This window comes from Glandiceps talaboti, chromosome 13 (assembly GCF_964340395.1).
Source record: "Glandiceps talaboti chromosome 13, keGlaTala1.1, whole genome shotgun sequence".
Taxonomy (NCBI): Eukaryota; Metazoa; Hemichordata; class Enteropneusta; family Spengelidae; genus Glandiceps; species Glandiceps talaboti.
The window spans coordinates 6623546-6645442 of NC_135561.1; the positions used below are offsets into that span (position 1 = coordinate 6623546).

General features: G+C 33.6%; 1 protein-coding gene across 1 annotated transcript in view; it reads left to right on the forward strand.

The window, feature by feature from the left end:
* The window catches only part of LOC144444988 (diacylglycerol kinase theta-like), a 71272-nt gene that overhangs the window by 20966 nt on the left and 28409 nt on the right, over positions 1–21897 (forward strand). The window contains exons 2-3 of the mRNA XM_078134538.1: positions 20718–20797; positions 21780–21882. Of these exons, the coding sequence (XP_077990664.1) occupies positions 20718–20797; positions 21780–21882 (183 nt within the window). The remainder of the gene's footprint in view (positions 1–20717; positions 20798–21779; positions 21883–21897) is intronic.

Consider the following 21897-nt stretch of genomic DNA (forward strand, 5'->3'; position numbering starts at 1 on the left):
ATGCCATCAGAATGAGATTAAAATATCTGTACTGACAAAGGTACAGTCAGTGTTATATGTTGTGATTGATTGGTTAGGCTGACAAAAACATCCAACCCCACAGTGCCCTCAGTTCCAGTGTAAGTTCTGTCATAAAGACATACCGGGGGTATGAATCATGTCACGGAGATGAATTTTTCTAGAGACATTTTGTACATATGTTGAGAACATCTCAATTATATTATCGGGGTTACAATAAAGTCAGGGTTAGTTTGTGTTGGGTTATAAAATTTGATGTAAAATCAACAGAAGTTCAAGGTAGTAAAAGGAAATTGTGATGTAGTGATGGAATGAATGTCTTTTAGATGTCACCTTAGGTCTGTATGTCATGGCCTCACATAGTTAAGAGTTGTCAGAGTATATCAATTAAATTATATTATCCATGGCCTGCTGACATGTACATAGGAGACGGATACCATAGAACTCATTATACCAATGTATGTGTACATGTGTAGCTTGTGGTTGTAATCAAACTAAGGATTAAGGATAGGAATTTACAGAACAGGTTCTATTGTAAACATCAAATTGCGTGCTTGCTTGCATACATGCGTGTGTATGTATGTATGTATGTATGTATGTATGTATGTATGTATGTATGTATGTATGTATGTATGTATGTATGCATGCATGCATGCATGAATGTCTCGTAATTGTATGTATGTATGTATGTATGTATGTATGTATGTATGTATGTTTGTGTATGTATGTATTTATGTATGTATACATTGTGTGTGTGTGTGTGTGTGTGTGTGTGTGTGTGTGTGTCAGTGTCAGCTGTGTCAGAACAATCAACATTTCAATACATACAATTGAAGAAACTTACCAGGGTATCTAATTTTATCCATCTTCATTTTCTGTTGCCGTGGCAATTTGTTCTGCTTGACCCCCTGAACCTATTATGAAATATCAAAGGTCGTTTGCCATTCAATACTATGCACAGTGAGACTGTTGCATGGCATTAATGTTAGCATAGCTTTCAATAAAAGCCGACATCACAACCTATTTCCATAATGATGACAGACACCTTCATATCTTTGAGTCTATGATATTCTCTTATAAAATTGACTGATTTATGATGGTTATTTTATTGAATAGCTTTTATTTTAAGGTCCTACTTAATACTTTTTGCTTTAGTTTTAAAATGCACTGAGAAATAGGGAATTAGAAATTGGAAATTGAAATATTAATTTTCCCATAAAGAATATATTATTATGCACGGTTATGAATTTATTGTTATTGGTGAAATTAAAATATAGAAATGATGGGAGACCGAGAGGAAAGAATTGAAAAATTTACATTTTATTTGTGCCACTAGTTTTACCACCATTTTGATGGGATCTTCAATATAAAGGTTGGGGACTCAAAATTAATACATTATACGATCAATTTCATTAAATATTTATAGTGATGGCAATTTTATGTAAAGGTGGATTTTTTAAGGAAAATGTTATTGCCAATTAATAATTATGTACAACCTCAGGCAATGGTGTAATATATAACAGGTCATATTAAATTTCAAAATATTCTATTCTATTCTATTCTATTCTATTCTATTCTATTCTATTCTATTCTACAGGTCATATTAAATTTCAAAATATTCTATTCTATTCTATTCTGTTCTATTCTATTCTATTCTATTCTATTCTATTCTATTCTATTCTATAATATATTATAATATAATATAATTATTATATTGTATTATATTATATTATATTATATTATATTATATTATCTTCAAATGGCAATTATATATATTATATATTATTGTATTATTATACACATTTTTGATTCTTTGCAGACAGAAACTAATAAAATATAATTATGAAAATATTACACTCATTTAACCGTCTTCTGGAAAGGTGTTGAGGGCAAATTGTTCATGTCATTGCTAGGTTAGGAATAATCATGTTATATTTCTAAAAATATTCATCAACTCTTAGTTTTATTATTGCTGTCATATTTGGTGTATTATGTATGGATTGATAATTACATCCACAGATAATTTCCATATTGTAAAAATTAATGTGTCCTGTCTCGAACTGTCATAGTTTTTAGGGAGGGGAGGAGAGGGATAGGAGGGAGGGAGGGGGCATACACAGAAAATTTCCATTTTAAAAAAATCATTGTGTCCTATCTTGTACTGGCATAGCTTTTAGGTGGAGGGGAAGAATAGTTTCTATAACATGAATTAATATTAATTAATTGTAAATATGCAAAATCTGTTGTTACTTTTTTTTTCAATTAGATAACCAACAATATATTCAATGAAATTTGTTAAAGTCCCTATGATTAGACATACATTGTACAATGTACATGCTAATTAGAGGTTAATATTATCCTTGATTAAGTAGTACTGTATTAAACAGGTATGTGCCTTGGGAGAGGGGGAGGGGAAGGGGCTTAATTAAGGGTACAGACCAAAATATCAGTTTGAAATTTGATTGGATGTGTTATACCATAGCTTCACAGCTACATTTACTCACAGTGATTCTGTACTGTTCAGGGTGTACAATATTACAAGTATTAAAGTCATTATAGCTAACAAAACAGTTTTAAAAAACATTCCATTTGCAGATAGTTCACTTCTAAGTGAAGCTTGATTATCCCATTTGTTCATTTCATGCCCCCCCCCCCCCATAAGCACCATATTAAGGGCCATACTTTAACGTGTTTTGATCTGTTCCATATTATTAGGGAGTTCAGAATTCAAAATGGCGGCCATACGAATTCACGGTCACTGTAAAATTCATTCGATTTTTAATTTGCTATTTCAACCCACTCCGGTTGTCATTTCGCGATAAAATTACGATTATTTTTGAAAGGGGGTAGATTTTCAATGATTTCGCGCGATAAAAGCTTATGATGTGTAGTTTTCGAAAAGCACGCCCGGTGGGAAAGTCGCCCAACAGGCGGCCTCGCGCCATTGCTGTACTACGTGGCACTTGATTCTGGCGGGGGTGTCTCTTGCAAACGGGAATAGCGAAGGGTGAGCCAATCAAGTGAGACCTTTCAAACCTAGCTAAAATTATAGCCAATAAAATTAGCTGTAAGATGATATGTGTTTAATACGGGTCAGGCCAGCATCTATAGTAGTAAAGTAAGGTTGAAGTTTTTGTCGCGTGATTTCGTATTTATGTACGGTGCGTAGTCTTTTTAAACAGTAATTTTCAGATCCTTTGGTATTTAAACTACGTTTCTGGGTTATTTATTTGGTATGTTATTGACCAGCTCCCTTTATAAAAACGCGGTACAAATTGGACGTCAGCGTTCGACCGGGCGTTCATCGGAACGGACTCAGTGAAGCTAATGGCGGCTGTCAAAATCGATGATGCAATTTGATCGTGTTGTTATCGTTGCGTCGAATTACAAATAATCGCTTTTAGTTTGTGGGTCTAATACTTGTTTCATTTTCTTTCGATGAGTTTATTCAGCAAGAAAACATCGTGTTATATGTTTTTGTACTTCCTACATGCAGTGACGATCGTAATTGTTACCAGTAGTAGTACAACTTACAGTCTACATGTACATTGCCATGTACTGCAGTGCTAACACAGTTACGTGTTTCGTGTTGCGAGGTCGTGTTTGGGGGGACATTTCTAAATACACGAAATCAGTTATTGAATGTGTAGTCGATATTGGTATTCAGTTTGAAAAATTAAAATCCTGAACTTTATTTTACTAGTGGTTTTGTCATTTCTTAGTAACTATAAGAACGACTGTATCACGTTCCGTCAACCCGGAAGTACATAGACATGAAAATAGACTAAGCGGCTTTTACATGTAATTAGTAACGAAATTTTACTCTAACTGTTGATAACCTTCAAATTTATTTATTTTTGAATACATTCTAATGTGCCCTAAAGACGACACTATAGAGACTTGCTGTATGGGAAGGTAATTTTTTTGTCTTTATAAATGCTATACATGTAGTCAGATTAATGTGTACTAGAAATGTTATGTAAAATATCTGCCAGAGATAAGACCACATCATATATTATTACCCCTCCCCCCAAAAAAAAAAAATGAAGACAAAATACTTTTAAAAAGAAGAAGCTCCAAAACAGAGAAAAGAACAAAATTACAGGAAGGAGATGAAGCAAGAACAACTACAAAGAAAACAACAGAAGACAGTTCAATTGGAACACAGGATTTCAAATAAGTATGGGGTTTGGAAAAGTGAATTAGAAGTAGAGCAAAAACTAAGAGAGATGAAGAGAAGTGAACAAGTGAAAGCACTTAATAAAGACCAGATTCTGTTTCATGTTGACATTTTAAAGACAATACTTGTAAACAAACAAACCTACCAAATTTTGTTGATGATATTAATAACAATTTGAAGGTACTAGATAATAACAACACAACAAATAGCTAAGACTAGTAAGAGAGAGAAGAAAAGAAAAACAAGAACGTGCACAGGACGTATCAGTTTTGTATTACACAAACAACACAATGTGGCATGCATGTTGCCCATAGATGAAGATGACTAGTTTGCTGGTTAAGTCATTGAAACTTCTTGTACCCCATCTGTTATCGGTGTCCATTTTCTTGCAAGGAATATCGTCATGCGAATTCTTTTAAATGGCCAATGTTGCAACAGTTGACCCCAAATTTTTAAAGGAAATTCATGTTGAACCTTGAGACTCTATAAGCTTATTCAGTAAGAATCATTGATGAAGAAGAGAAGTCATACATAGCAATCAAGAACAAATACTTTTTCATTTAACTTTCAGTGGGGGGGGGGGGGGGGGTGGATGCCTAGTGATCTTCTGAACTATTCTCTATGATATCATGTGAGGTCTGCATACATTTAAATTCACGGTCATTCACTGTCTAAGATAAAATCAATATCATACGCACGAGACAAATGAATTATACAAGTATGTAAATTTATATTGAATTGCATACTCATGTTGAAAATTAAACACTTTGAAAAGTAGAAAAATTACTTAATTATAAGCTGTACTGTAATGATTGAAGTGTTTAGAAGTGTTTAGAACTACATTCAGGTGTTATTGGTGTGTCTATCAAATTTCATCAAAGTACCATGTATAGTTTTTGAGTTACAGTACAGACATTTGATTCTTGCATTATAGGGATATTTGCCTATACTATACGGTGCGATTTACCAAATCATATCTTTGGGATTTGCAACTTGAAATGATACAACTATATCAAGTATTGATTATTGATTATTGGATCAAATTCCAAGGAGATATCTTGTATAATTATAAAGTTATAGTCTTCTGAATGTTGCGAAAAATGACAAATTTGTCAGTGCCGCACCAAAACACATATTTAAAATTTAAGTCTAATAAAATATTTGTGAAGTTTACCATTCTCCAAAAGTTCTTAAAACCTAATAATATTGACTGATTTTCTGAATTTGTACTCACAATTAGTAGCTCAAGAGTATCAACAGTGATTATTATCATATAAGGGCAGTAAAGTGAAATATTACGTATTTTAAATTTTCAATTTTGGAATATTTTTGCCAGATTTCTTGCGAACTATATGATATTGCGACATTCCGCTTTTTAATACCAATAATTTGATACTTTCAATCACTAAATGTGATACATATGAACATCCAATTATTTTATCACTTTGCTGAATGTATAAATTAGTAACATAAACTACATGAACAGAAAAGTTTGTTTATGAAAATTCCTAAAAATCCAATATGGCCGCCGCCAATATGGCCGCCATTCCATAATGAAAACAGGGCTCTTCATGATTTTCAATGAGTTGAAAATATGAAACTATAATCGGAATATAATCTTTGACATTATTTTTTGAATTTGTAACTAAATAACTATGTTGTCTGAAAATTGTAGCTAAATTGAGAGAATTATTTTGAAGTTAACAGTCATCAAAGTTTTAAGATTTTGATGTTTTCCAATGGTGCCGCACTGAAAAAAACTAAGTCAGATGAAATATTTAGCATTTTTGATTGTCTTAAAATTTAAAAATACAAGAAAATTTTGTGTAAATCATGTAAAGATTGTTTAAATGGGTAAAACTCTTTCAGTATCTTAAACATTTTTCCTAATGAAAGCAGTCTTTATGAAGTTAACTTCCTCTAAAATGAGGAAATTGTCAGTTTTTAGAGATTTTCAACTCAATTTTCTCAAAAACAGGCAAATTTTAGCGCGGTAAAAGTGTGATAACTTTTGAACCGGTGGACCAATTTCAATAATTTTTTTTTTATTTTACTACACTTTCATAGGATGATAATTGTTTAGTATTAAAATATTGCTATTATGGATCTAAATTTTTCACTGAACTCCCTAATATTATTTGCTAAATTATAAAAAAATGCAAATTGTCTGTGTTAGTTGTATGTTTTGTATAGTGACGCCCTTGTCCTGAATTCAATTCTTTTCCTACCAAGATTTTATAATAGGCCACAAAAATCCTCCCTTTTACAGTTATTGATAAAATTAAAAGCCATCATCACAGCTTGCATATTGTGCCTTTTATAGTCACTAATGGGAAAAAAGCTTTCATAAGTTAGAAGACATGTGGTAGGTAGACTATTGTGAATGTTGCTGATTTTGCTGTTCAGTGTTGTATATTTTGTGTGTCTTACTGGAAGTGGTGTCACCAGGTAGGATTCTAATTTCTACCCAGTTTATTGAATTTATACCCTCTGTGCATACCAGTCTCTTTTATTGTGTCACCAATAGAGGGCACTGTACCAGCCTAGCACAGTGTCACCTTGGAATCACCTTTGACCTAATTTGCAGTTTGAACTTGGCTCGAAGTACGTGTCGACACATGACAAAAATATGAGAATAGAGACATTGCATGATACTATGTACATGTACATGCTGTGTCAATTTGCAATCATGATCACGATGTAGCCGCATTTTATACCATGAGAATGAAATTTCAGAGACAGACACAATCCATGTCAATTTTGAGACTCTCTTGAAATTAACTACTGCATTAATTAGCTGTATGCAAGCATTTTTCAAAAACCTGATAATCTTAATATGGAGGTTGATTATTGCGAGTGAAATGTTGCTTAAATCTGGTATAATGTTTATATTTTCTTGCTCTGATACTAATATATATGTATGGTAGTTTTCATTAAAATATTAAATATTCGGGTCTAAGCAAGGTCACCTAAATTTGATTTTTATCTTGAATTTTTATGCATGCTTCCCTGGGCAAATGCAATACATGGCTCCCAATCCTTGTAAAACTTTCTACACAACGATAATGGTGTTATCTTGTTTTGAGTGTTTCTACTTGCATTGAAAAGTTGAACCCTATAAATTACATAAGGCTTCAGTATGTATGGGAAAATTAGAGAGATTACTATTACGTGTTTGACACTTGCTAGGCATAGAGGGTACAAGCTGTCATTTCAAAGAATGTCTTAAGAAGCAGCTGTCACCAGTGGATCTCAATATTTAAAGATTTTTGAAATTTGTCAGGTCACAGTGAGGACCTGACCTGACCTGACCTGATCTGACCTGACCTGACCTGACCTGACCTCAATAACCACTTAAGAGACCTGGTCATCAGAGGCACTGATTTTTGTGTTTTTATCGTTATCATTGCTATCACCTTACAGTACATTTCATGATTATTGCACCATGTAATGTGTACAGCTACATACAGAGTTACTTCTAGGTATTGTAATGTCCCACAAGGTGTACAGTATCATTATAGCTAACTAAACCGTTTTTAAAAAAAGATCTAGTTGGAGTTTTTAAGTCCTGAAAAGATGTAGACTCCTTGTAATTTGGAAAAAAAGAAATAACAGTATGCATTATAACTGAGTCTGTATGACTAAGATAATAGACATTATCCTTAAGTCTGAAAAAAAATGGAAATTTATTGCATAGAGTCAGGTCTACATCTAATGGATATTGATAATTCAATCCTATTAATTAGGAATCATTTTTCTTCATCAAATATCAGAAGTTTGGAAATGTATGGATGCAGCATATTGAGTGGAAAAGTCATTGCAACCTAATTCTGTGTTCCTGGATATCCAATTAACCTTGTTTCATAATATTAATACCCTGTACTTTGATAAGTGTAACTTATTAGAATTGCAGATGTTTCTGATAGTAACAACTAGGTCAAGATGTCCTTTATTGGCCATTAATCTTTTGCATTGTGTGTCACAATTTTATAGGTTCTAGTCCTATACATGTTATGATCATCTCCACCATGCAGTCAAATGGATTTCTCTAGCACAGAATTCCATTCTTGCCACCGACAGCACTAGTTTAATTTTATTGTGGAGCATTGTTATAAATGTGATAACATTAGTTTGTCCTCGCATGACTTACTTTAAGACTTGAGGTTGAGTTTGTAGTAAACTGAACCAAGTAACCAGTTACAGCTGTCCCCAGCAGGAGATTTAACTAGATTTTTTCAGTAGGATATGTCCATTTGACTATTGTGAAGAGAAAGATATGGAAGACGAATACACATATTACTACTAGACTAGTAACTTTGTGACATTATGGAAAGAATGGGTTTGTTTAGGGGTTTACAAGTTGTTCGTATGTCATATATGACAATCTGTGTCCATGCAAGTATGATAGGAATATGAACCAGTGTAGAAAACCCTGGCTTGCTTGAAATTGAGTCTCGAGACTGTTCGTGGCATCGGATCTCTTTAAAGAGAGAGGTTGTCAAAACCACAGATGAAGAGTGATCTAGACTTGTAAAAACTAAGACTTAGATATTAAAACATGATTATTCAGGAACCCTGGTAGCATACATACCTATAGGGGAAATTCTGGTATGATTGATTTCCATAACTGAAAATACCAAGATGGGGTTTGAGAGGACTAGGAAATATTTAATACGTCAGGTAGTTTTTACTTGTTTAAGGCTTCAAAAGTTGTGGTCTATTAAAACAATAAACTAACTAAAGGTAAAATACGCAGTGAGAAGTTTTAGGGAGTGGTCTTGTTTTCTATGAGGACCTGTTCACTCTGCAGCAATTTATTAAGGAAATGTAGTTGATACAGAAAGTATGTTGTTATTATAAATTAATCATAAATGAAATAGCTATCAATTTATGTCTTAATGCACTAGATGATACACTGTAGACAATATAGGTTATTCTAATATGCATTTTCGTAATTTATATAGCTTGACAGTGTATAATAAATGGTACACAGTGCTAATTGGCATACACTCTACCCTGACGAGAATTGATTGCCAATACCAGGGACTCAAAGTCAAGCAGAGCTCAAGGAGCATACATATTTTACACTGTATGTAAAATTATCTTTGCTTTGCCTGATTTGAAATTGAAAAAGTTGAAAGCATTGTATTTATGCTGATCACAGAAACAGTCAGTTGCCATACTCATAGGCTGTCTTGTTAGAAAAACTATTAAAGACTACCTGCAAAAAGAATATAAAAAATGTTTGTTTTTTTTAACTGAGAAAAAGACAACTTGGTGATTACTATGCTGGGCAGTATTTTTGTGAAGACTGATAAGTACGTGTAGGTAAATCTGCCAGTTTCGCTTGGGTTCTTCACCAAAATAATGAAACCAGGTCATCAATTCTACCAGACTTTCCCTTCTGTTCCCAAACCTTAGTCGCAAAAACAGTGAAAATACACCTGAATTCATAAGACTCGGTAAGATTTGAATTCACTCCCCCCCCCCCTTCCCCTCCGACTGATGTTTCCAAACCTTAGCAAATGTACACCTTTGTAACAAAGCTAAGACTAAGGTAAAATTTGAACTCTTTCCCCTCCCTTGCCCCCTCCCATACCGATGTTCCCAAACCTTTGAAAATAACACACCCTCATGACAAAGCTAAACTAGGAACTTGTGCCACTTCCATCTCGCCACTTCATGGGTACATTCCAATTACTTTCAACATAATTTCTATTTCATTATCTATGCAACTATCTGTGTGTTAGTTCTTCCCAAGGGTGAACCACCCCTGTCTAAGAAACATAGTCAATAAACCAGCCTATTTTGGCTTCCTTCATAAAATAGACGTAGTCTTGTGTTCCTTCTAAGACTCCTCGGGGGAAATTACTGATGTCCGGATGTCAAAATAATTAAATTGCTTAATGGAAATTTCTAATTAATCCACTCAGCCACAACGTGATTAATCCCAGTGGCTTTTCTCCAGAAGTTCCTATGATTGACACCATTTCTTGGTATAATCAACAAGTAATATGTTTTATGACCAGGGGCCAGTCAGTCGCATAGCTTGAGATAATGGCTGTTGTACTAGTAGACAGATACCTTTCACAACCTTTATTCTTTATCACCTAGAAGAAAGGCATTGTTGATCAAAAGGCCCACAAACTGTTACTACCAGTACAAGTTTTTCCTAGTGTAAAATTTAACCAAAGCTTTGATAGTGATAATATTATGATCCTTCAGCCTGCCACCCCCCCCCCCCCTCCCCTCATCCCCCCAAAACAACAAACAAAAGCAATTCATCATGTATAGTATTAGTAACAGCAAGGTGTGTTGGAAATGTTTTAATTAAAATGCTTACAAAATGACAAAGATGTTTGAAACTGAGCATGATGTATTTTCTGAATTTATTGGCAACCAAAAAATGTTGTCATAATATCACCTTATATGACATAAATACATTTCTTGTGAGATGTTGCTAGCCATTATCCAAAATCTTTTGGTATGACCAACTTTTGAATAAAAATAACCACCAAAAGACAAAGTTAAAGGCTGTGCCCATTTAAGCAATGTACCATCATTAGGCTGTTGCTATGGGTGTGGTCTTGTTGCTCGGCATATTTCTATACATTTTTTTTGAATGTTTAGTAATCACTTGCCTCGCAAATAATGTTGCTATCTCTGCAAAATGTACTGGCATTTGGTTGTTGCTATTGCCATGATCTTGTTGCTTGGCATATTTCCATACATTTTTTTTGAGTGATTACTCATTTATCAAATAATCCTATCTTTGCAAAATGTACTGGCATTTGATTGTTGCTTAGGATTTGGTCATGGTTGTTAGGACTAATTGTGTCAATAATTTGTACTTCTAAGTTGTAGAAACCCCACCAAATTTCAGTCCAATCTGCTCTTCAATATACTATAATGTAAAACATAATGTAGCATGATATCATATTGTAACATATGAAATTGAGAATATATTGTATACTTAATTGGCACTAGCACATTGCTGATACAACAGATTGCTATTTCACATGGTTGAGGTATAGATTTTTATGTAGGTTTTTTAGAGTAATTATAATTAACGATCATTATTTAATTACATAGTAAGATTGGTATGATATATCATATGGAAAATGTCAAATTTTGAGATGCAAGGCAAAGATATTTTTATTACCGTAATTGTCGTTTGTGTATTTTCTGGATGACTAGATGATGTGGTAAAAGTGATACAAAGCCCTAGATAGCTGACAGTCCATCTATCATACCAAATACTAGATAATATCCTGGAAGCTAATAACTACTACATGCTAATTTTCAGGATGAGCACACACCATATTGTCTAATTAGTCAGTTTGAAGAATTATAGTACAATTAGAATTTATATAGGTTGATTGCACCTCTGGGGTCAGAGGTCATACAGATATTTGAATATTCATGATTTGGGGTCAGAGGTCATTTAATGCATTTGAATATTCATCACAGTTGACATTCAATGTTCTTACTCAGGCAAGGGTCAACAATCATCACACAGGCACTTGTTTCATGTTGTACAGTAATTGTGTTCTGTTGCAAACCTTGTCTCAATTTCATAGTGAATAAACTTGCATGATTACAGAAACAAGTGTAATTTTACCCCTTTCATATAGTTGGCTAAATACGTCAATATTATCAACATTTTTATTGTATTCTGATAGGAACATTCTGATACATATCTCAGGAAACAAGTGCCTGTGGATCATCAGTAGAAGTTGTGTGTGGGGGGGTTTCAACTTTATATAAGACTTGCTTGAGTTGCAGACAAATTTATTGTGTTTTGATGTGGTAAAATCCTGATACTTAACCATTGTACAGGACACACTGGTGATTTTGTCATTGTTACCCAGAACCTTGTGGTTGGGGCTCTCAATCACTAAATGACTACTGCTGCCCAGAGAGTCTTGGGAAATATTTAACAAAATTTACATGACTTCTACTTTTGGGTAGGATGAATGCATCGTGGTAAAGTGCACAGCCAAGAATGGGGACACCAAGTATATAATCACAGGCAGTTCAAGCTTCTTTGTCACATGTTTGACAGTCTAGCTCAATAGATACCAGTTATTTCAAATTATATAATAAATAATTTTATAAACTCAATCTACGACCATGTTTGCATGCATATTCGCTCATCCTAACCGAAAGCAGAAGTCACAAGACTTCTGTTTACTATATCTCCAGACTCTTTGTAGCAGTAGCCATTCTGTATGAGCATCAACAATGAGTCTGGGTAACCGAAACTAATGTACTCATAGTGAATAATACCTTGTTGTTGAAGATCATTCTCATTTATCTAGCCTCCCTGTAGACTTGAACAACTAGCGTTACTACACTATTCTGCTATCCTAACTGACAGTTTTTTTGAATTTTCACTCCATTCCCAAATCTACCCAGACATATATAAGTAGTTAAACCCTGCCCTGTTATACACATAATGCGTACAAAACATTAGGGTAAGTTTAGATAGAATCAGCATTCTTCTAATTATGGATTTATCATGTGACCTGATTTAAATATGTCTAATTATGTATTCGACCAATCATGCTGTATATAGGAATGCCATTTGAGACTAGCTCTGAATGGTAGTCAGAATAGACTTGGAACGATAGCGAAAGTTCAAAAACTCAAAATGTCAGTTAGGATAGCAGAATATAGTAGTGATAGTCCTTCAAGTTATCATTTATAAATGAGAACATATGGAAATTGGGTGTTTATTAAGCTGTACCTTTTCTAGGAAACAAATTGAATAATTCATATTTTAATAATTAAGCCTTAGTTCTGCACAAAGGGGAACAAGGCAAAAAGGTCAAAACCATGAATTTATAAGAAAAAACATATCTGACAGTGAATAAGTTATTAGTTTTCTAGAGATCATATATTAAATTATAACGTCTGTGTCAAACAAAGTCCTAGATATCCAAGATTATAATATTTGATTTATAACCTTTTTGTTAATCATTAGTAGATCTATAGAAATAAGTTATTGGAATTGAGGAAAATTCTGAGTTTAGAAGAATTAAAACATTTTTTGTGCACACTAACAAAGACAAAAATTGTCTGCTGTGAATGTAAATTGTAACAACTAGGTTTTTTGTTGTGAGTTAACACATCACAAAGAATAATTTCTTTGCGTTAAGGCAAAAAACTGGTCAGCATGCACATCACTGAAATACCCCCGCATTGACCTGGTTTATTTGTGTTTGTCCAGCCAAACATGCACAAGCAAATGACATCTGCACCCCCCTCCCGCGCCCCATGCATGCACACATGCACGCACGCACACACACGCTCAATCTAAAGTACTAAATAAAAAGAACAGTAGCTGCCATAAATAGATTGAGTGAAAGGTGAGTTGAGAATGTTGAAAAAAAAGTAATTGCATCGTCACACCACTTTAGACAAAATGCCCTGACCAGAAACAATTCTTTTTTTGTTACAAGAAATTTGTGTTGCACAACAAGGGCATACTGATTACAATCATAGAAATATGTATATATTTGATATATATGGATATATTTGGCAAAGTTCTTCATTTTATAACTTCTGAAATTTATTCAAAATTAATGTTACTGTAACTATAGAAATAGTCATGGGTCTTGTTCAGTATGCCCTCTAATGATAGTCAAATTTTGTTGTTGTGAGTCAAAGTGACAAAAACTGATATTTCTTGTAAGTCACCAAATAGTAAGAGATAGGGGAACACCAAAATTTCAATGTGTCATTAGAAATTGTGTGTATAAGTGGCGCATCAAATTGTCATAGAGGGCACACTGGTTTCATTTCTCATACTAAGTTTAATGTTTAAATGTTCTTCTGTACTTGTTTTGTTCTGGTTTGTTTTGTTCTAGGTGTTTATCATATATTCCTTTTCCTTGTTAGAAAATTTATAAAACAAAATGATATGAACAATAGTTATAGGAATGAATTGGACGCAATTCTTAGTGTGCAAGATTTTGACAGTTATTAAAGTTAAGACCTCAGTCACTGTCTGTATTACCATACAGAGAATGGATAGTTATGAATTCAGCGCATGGTGTGTCTGCCATTACTGATTTTTAGAGTGTCTGCACTAGAATATAGCATGCCCTGATTTCATCATTACCAATTAAAAATAAAGGTGTCATATTCAATTTAGCAGACTGATAAAATGGTGTGTAAAATTGACTGTTTTCACTACAGATAGAGTCTGTTACTGTGGTTACATTTTTCGGCGAAAGTCAGGGTTGAAGATACAATTATATTATACACAATAACCCCATGTTTATGCTCGTAATGTGCTTCAAAGTGACAAATTTGACCTCTAGGTTATGAAAGATTAATGTCGCTTAGCAATATGTGCCACCAGAATTAATGACCAGATCGTGGCTCCAGGGTATGACTTAGCCTGTCGTGGTTCACAAAACTTTGAAAATGTGTTTGAAATGTGTTGAAATTACATTAAAAAGACAAGGGAAATAGATTGGACATATCAAAGGTAAAATCAGACCATATTTATTGCTTATGATACAATATTGTAACATTCAGTCGGTATGATATGAACATAAAAAAAAAAATTGATAAAAATGACATTAGTAAATGTAAAATTTCTACAAAGATTAAAAAAAATGATGTGTTTAACGATAACTATTTCTGTGATGGAATTTTTAGATATTAGAAGCTTTAAATTCTGATTTTTCTCTAAAAACAGCAATAAACAGTCTTTAAAAATAATTATTCTAACTGAAAAGAACATCTGATAGAAATATATTTTTCAAAATGTGGAGGCGATAACAAAGTAATATGAAAATATTATTTTATTTATTAACGATTATATTATGATAAATGATTTGTGAAATCTTCCGTTCTACAATAAAAAAAAAGGTATAAGCTATCACAGTGTAAGTACATGTAGTACACAAGATGACCCTAAGTGATACAATGTCACCACTAGAGGGGGCACTATTTAGGGAAGGGTCACGAATATTAAAATTAGAAATGTACGATATTTTATGTTGAGTATACATTGTTACTTTAAACTTAAAGGCCAGGGATTCAATACCAGGTTTTCGATTTTAGTGTTATCAGATTAGTGGAGCTATATGGATTATATGTGATAGTTCTTTTGTTCTGAACAGACTGACTTCATCCATCAAAATCATCACAATTTTCATTCTAATGAAAACCTGTACTGGCTGCAACCAGAGTATTAATTGATTAATCAGACAAGCAAAAATATTTTGACTGAAAATTGTTTAAAATACCAATAATTAGACATTGTACATGATGTTAAAGTGGCCATATGGATGAGAATTTGGTATTTATTTTGGATTTTTATTTGATAAAACAGCTTCACTATGTATTTTTACATGAAAATATAATGTGAAATAACATATACCACGTACATGTTCATAACTCAATACATTGCAAAAAGATGCAAAAGGTGAAAAAAGTGTTGTTATTGTACGTACAATAACAAATATTTTACACAATGTTTAATGTTTTGCATAATTTGGCTTGTGCATGGTATAATAAGACTCACTCATGTAATAAACATGAAGGAATAGTAATTATCCGTGTGATTTAAGTAGCATGTACTTCATTTTTTTTTGAACAATTTAAAAAGAATAATTTGTTGTTGTGTATAATAATTATCATTGTAACCGTAATTGTAAACACAGTGGGAAAATGTGTAGGAATTTAATTAAAAAAGCTGTGTGAATACGATTTAATGCCGGCTCAAAAATAGGTGAATGGAGACTTGAAAGTTGCAAGACTTACTGTAAACATGAAAGATTGAAATGAAACTAAATTAAGGTGGTATTATCATTCAGTGATGGAATTCCAACATATTGCTGGGAAATATTATATGAAAAGGAAATATGAAATGTGGTTATCTGCATGAACTGAAATGTGAAAAAAAAATGAAATGAATTGAAAGAGCTGTGAATAGATTTAAAGTAAACATTACAATGTGATAGCAATGATACACTTTAAAAGTACAATTGGTTATAGGAAGCAGCATTTAAAAAAGTATTCATGAACTCCCGCATGTTGTTGTAAAGTACATTTCCCTCAAGGGGGCTTATTGCTCTGAAAAGTACATGTCCCCTTTTCGATATGACCTATTTTCTCGGTCACTGTCAAAACAAGGAATTATCTCATCAAACACAGCAATATGCTTCCCACACTGGCAGCATCATCACAGCTTGAATGTGTTTGCTTTTCTACAACGACAGGGTTATAGTAATTGATGAGAGTATGGGCCAGATGTTTATCAAATACATAATTGTATGCGGACCTCAGGATGTGCTGTAAATAGGGAGAAATATATATAGTGCTTTGAAACCTGGAGAGTTGTGTTTTGTTGAGACCATATTGCTTTAAATCAGTAGGAGTTACAAGGGTTCGTCACTGATATTATGTCAATACGTGTTATGTAAGTTTGGGGCAGTCTGTAGCATGGAATATCCAGGTGTTGCTTCTGGATATAACACGCTCTACCCTTGGTAGTGAGTTGTTACAAAAGCAAACCAAAGACTGGATCTTTGACACATGGAAGTCCAGTAATTACAAAAAGGGAAATTTGGTCAAATTGAATCACTTTCATTGAATTTCTGTAAAAGTTTCTTTTTCGACAAAAAAATTATATTTAGTTCTGTAATATATTCAGACCTATTTATTCATTTAATTTACTCTGTATTAGTTTTTTTAATATCATAAATAGGCAAAGCCCATAAGCTCACGTAGGGTAGATTCATTTGTGACCGGCTGACTCACGATGATATTGTAGATAGCACCCTCCCCATGGAGAATACGCATAGTGTACATACAATGCACATGTCTAGTCATTGTGCCGCAATGCATCCTTGTGTAAAACCACCCCAAAAAAGTCACATAGTATATAGGACGCACATGCGTAATAATCATTGAGCTGCTATGTGGCCGCTTAGCAGCCGCTGCATGAGCTACTATCTTATGTCACAAACATTTGCAAAAAAATAGACTTGGCAATTAAAATGTAAAAGTACTGATAAATTTATATACGTGTGCTGCTATGTGATAAACAAAAATACACTATTGTATTGTTTGTTTGAATTTTATATGGTATATTGTTCTAACTTTCAGTACCTTGAACAAATTCGTTATCCATGATTACCTTGCCTACTCCTTTTGTCAAAGAATTGTCATTTGAAATGTTAAAAATTATACTGATTTATAAGGACTGGTGTACGTGTTACTTTTGCATTCCTAAGTGCAAATGTAATACTCAGGGCTAGAAACTATCAGTCGTCCTGAGTGTACAGACTACCAATTCTTGTCACAGGGCTACCATAATTTGCAGCTTGTAGCCCACTCAGACTACCATTGATTATGGGATGGTTTCAAGGATAGAAGATTTACAAACATATTTCCATTAGAGGAACTATCTTTTCAGTTCAGGAATATGGGACTACAGGTCACCATCTGTGGGCTACCATTTTCTGAAATTGGAAGCCTACCTGAACTACCAAAGAAGAATGTTAATTTCAAGCCCTGAATAGTCTGTTTTCTATGCCTAATACATATATGTAAGGATGGAAATATAATACGGCCCTATACTTAAACAATAATGTACGCCCTCCCAGCCCATAATGGACGAAAGCAAACTTTGAACGACATAATGGGCGAGGCGACAGCCGAGCCCATTATGGAGTGCAAAGTTTGCTTGAGCGACACACGTACGTACACGTACACACACATATACACTTCAATGAACTGCTGTGAAGACAAATTTGTTTCATGAATGCGTTGTATTTTTAAACAGTGGAAATGACAATAATAAGTAACAACATACATTTCGAAAAAATACCTAGTCGTATGAAGAAACAGAACAAATAAGCTTGTATTGTTATGCTCGTTCCGGAGCCGCGATGCCCCAATAACGGAGTACATTATCAGTAATAATGTACAGCGATGATGTCACAAAATTTACTGGAATTGGTAATGCTATAATATACTATAGGATAATGATTTGTATATTGAAATACATTGACTCACAAACCTATATTATAATATGTAGTTTGATGTATCGATATGACCTCGTGTATTCATGCTGTATGTATATTGATAATTAAAAATATATTAGAGATAATATTATACATGACTCCTATGGGATGTTAGGTTCTATATTCTTCCTGAACAAAGTACCTATATACACTACAGAATAACAAGGTCACCATGCCCTTCATCTCTAACTTGTAATATCTGAGTACTGCCTTGATAAAATGAAAATGAAATGTTAAACCACTGAATTTTATGCCAGAATGATATCATATAAATTATAGCTGCCACACAATTAACTGTCATTCTCCTTTCCTTATCTCTAACTGTCAAATACAGAAGGTGTTTATCGATCACCAATCTCTCTCGTGAAAATATTCTAAGGAGAATACAGTCTAATATCATTGTAATGTATAAAAGCAGTGTTTTCTACTGAAAAGGCCTGGACTTTAAAAGGATGCCTGGAAAGTCGTGGAATTGAAAAGGACTCATGGAAAGTCAGGGAAAAATGTAACTGGGTTGTAGAAACTTGGGGGGGGGGGGGGGGGGGGTCGATCAACTGAATGATAGACAATAGTGTCATAGTTGATAGGTGAGAAATGGGTATTAAAAAGCAGGTATGCCTGGCATGGCAGATTAAATATGTAAAATATGGAAAATGACCAAAGTTGATCTGAATACTCCTGGGAAACTTATGGAAAACTCCTGTAAAGTCCTGAAATTCTATTTGACTTAAAGTGTATCAACTCTGAAAATTACACTGTGTCGATGTCCTTGGATGTACATGTAGCTATAGTATCAAAGTAATGGTATCATGTGAGTGAATTGCACTTTTGTATGTATGTATGTGTGTGTGGGTGCATTTACCTTAAATGTCAAACAGTCAGGTAGAAACTGGTCTGCGACAGTAAACAACATGCATTCTGAAGAAATAGTGAAATAGGGTTGTGTAAGTTGTTATTGTTTTTATGTCAAAACAGTAATTTAGTTTTCCATGAGTTAGTTTTGTGTATAGTGAAATATAAAGGTATGTTTTTGTGACATTATAGTGAAATGAGGTCATACAAAAAGATTACACACAAAAATTATATAACTACTAAAATGCTATAATTGTTGTTGTTGTTGTTGTTGTCGTTGTCGTTGTCGTCATCATCATCTTCGTTGTTTTTGGTTTTGTTTTATTTTATTGCAGAAACAAACATAAAAAACTACAACACACACAAGAAAGAAAAAGCAACACACAGCCAAACAAACAATGCTGTCCCTAGCAACTAAAAGTAATTTAGACAAAGTCATGGTAACAATGAATCTGTTAAAGTAAACTTGAAAGAAATACCTTAGTTGAGATTGTTGTTGTTGTTGTTGTTGTTGTTAAAAGTTGATAATCAGCAGCTCAGTATTAACCATTCTATAGAGAACGGTCAGCCTGTCGAGTTTACAGTTAGACATCGGAGGAATAGAGAAAATGAATCAAACCTGCAGCATTTGCTCCTAAAAATAAAATTGTTCAGAAAGTTACCTACCTAGACTGAACAGAACCCCATGATGTGTGTGTCAAGTACTCAGATCAGGGATATTTGCATGAGTATTTGCCATGTTATATGTGGCTGTACTTGTACCAAGTGTTGTAAGTGAAACTGAGTAGCTAAAAACATGCACCATACACCTGTGTACTAAACCTGGCACTTTTACTTCATATGGTCTGTTGTCATAATATTTATCCAAATTATCCAATAGTAGCAAAAAACATTCCCCCCCCCCCCCCCCCCCCCCAGTACTAAGCCTGGAACTCCTGCAGCATGGGCTCTGTTGTCATAATATTTATCCAAACAGCATATTTCACACAAATAAATACTACCATAAATTCATGTGATTTTGTGTACGTGGAACAACCACACAGTTATTTGCATATAGGCATGTAATGCGCTATTGCCATTACCGTACCAATATCACTAGTATACATGACTGTACACTGATGTAAATAATCACTGGTACATATCAATTATGTAATTCATATTTAAAAAATGTGTTTGATGATAATAACAAACATATTATGGTTTCTATGACTATGTCAAAACTATATTTCTAGTGATTTATTTTAATAACAGTAAAATTTAAAAAGCTCAGACATTAGTGATATAGATCTAGCAAATCATAGATACTGTTCAGAGATAAGTTGTGTGTATAGGAGTTTTTTTAATCACTTTGTGATTGGTAGTAGATTAGTGTGTGTGTTTTTTGTGATTAAGGGTGGGGAACCCCAGTAACAGAATAGGGGAAAGAGGTGGAAGTGTATTCTCTGATACAATGTACCATAACTTTTGTTGGGATCCCTGGTAAAATGACTGGGCATGTTTTCCCTACTTACTGCCTTTAGCAAAAAACTGCAGATTGCCAACAATTCAAAATTAGTTTCAAATTGACAATTAATTACTCATCAATTGATATACATACATTATTTTCTCTTGTCTTACAGTATGTAATTTTGTGAGTCATGAACGCTGCCTGGAAAATGTAATCTCTCCTTGTTCAAGTATAGCTTCCAATTTAATCAAGGTAAGACAGTCTTTATATTTATTTTAGAAAGTTTATAAACTCTCTGTTTTATTTCCCAGTTTTGTAAACAGTGATATAGATGGTAACTTAAAAGTACATGGTGTTGTTCAGTTCTATCAAGCATCTCATTGACTGATATGGTGGCACAAAATTTTGTATCTGGGTTAGTGTGATCTCACACAGTGTTTATGACCTTGAAAATATCATTTATGATGCTATAATACCCCATTGTGACTAGACCATTTAAAATGCTGTGTGAGAGTGAAATTGCTTGCTATATGTATTGTACATGTGACTGTGTCATTTGCATGTCCTGATGTGCGTAGTATATAAACACATCCACTATAGCATTCTGCTCATGTTTGATAGTATAAAACAACAATGAAACATGTTTACTGTGTATTTGCATAGATTTTATAAATTCACTTTGTCTTGAGGGAAAGCAGGGGTGTGAATAGAAATGAAGAAGTGTGCTAGCACTGTGAGCAGTAAGCTATTTATATGGTGTGAATCACAACTTTTGAAATTTCTAGGAAATAACAATTCTATATTTATTCAAATTGTGTCACAGTCAATATGTGGATAAAAAAAAACATGTCATGATAATGGTAAACATGTTATTGCATTGAAATTTCCATATTTAGACCAATTATTGGCATAAACATGCTTCTTTCTGTACGTAAACAGGCTTGTTTCTATGGTAACATTGGCCATGTAACATTTAGACAAGGAAAAACCTTTTAAATTTGACAATAGGTGGTGATATGAGAGTTTGGTTTCTGTGTAAATATTAGGCATACATCAACTCATTATGACTTCCCTGACCAAACAAACCCATGATAGTGTGATATACTAATTTCGGCTTAAAATCCTAGTGAAGTCACAACTGAACTGACTGACTGTATGCAAATTATCGTTACTTTTTTAGTCAACGGTGCTGAGTTTATAACTAATGCTGTATATTTGTTTTTGCCTTCTGTAGGACCCAATAGCACATACTTGGGGTGAACCAGATAGATTTAAGAAGAAATTCTGCAATGTATGCAGACGAAGTTTGGGTGATAGTCTAGCTGTACGATGTGAAGGTAATGATTTAGATG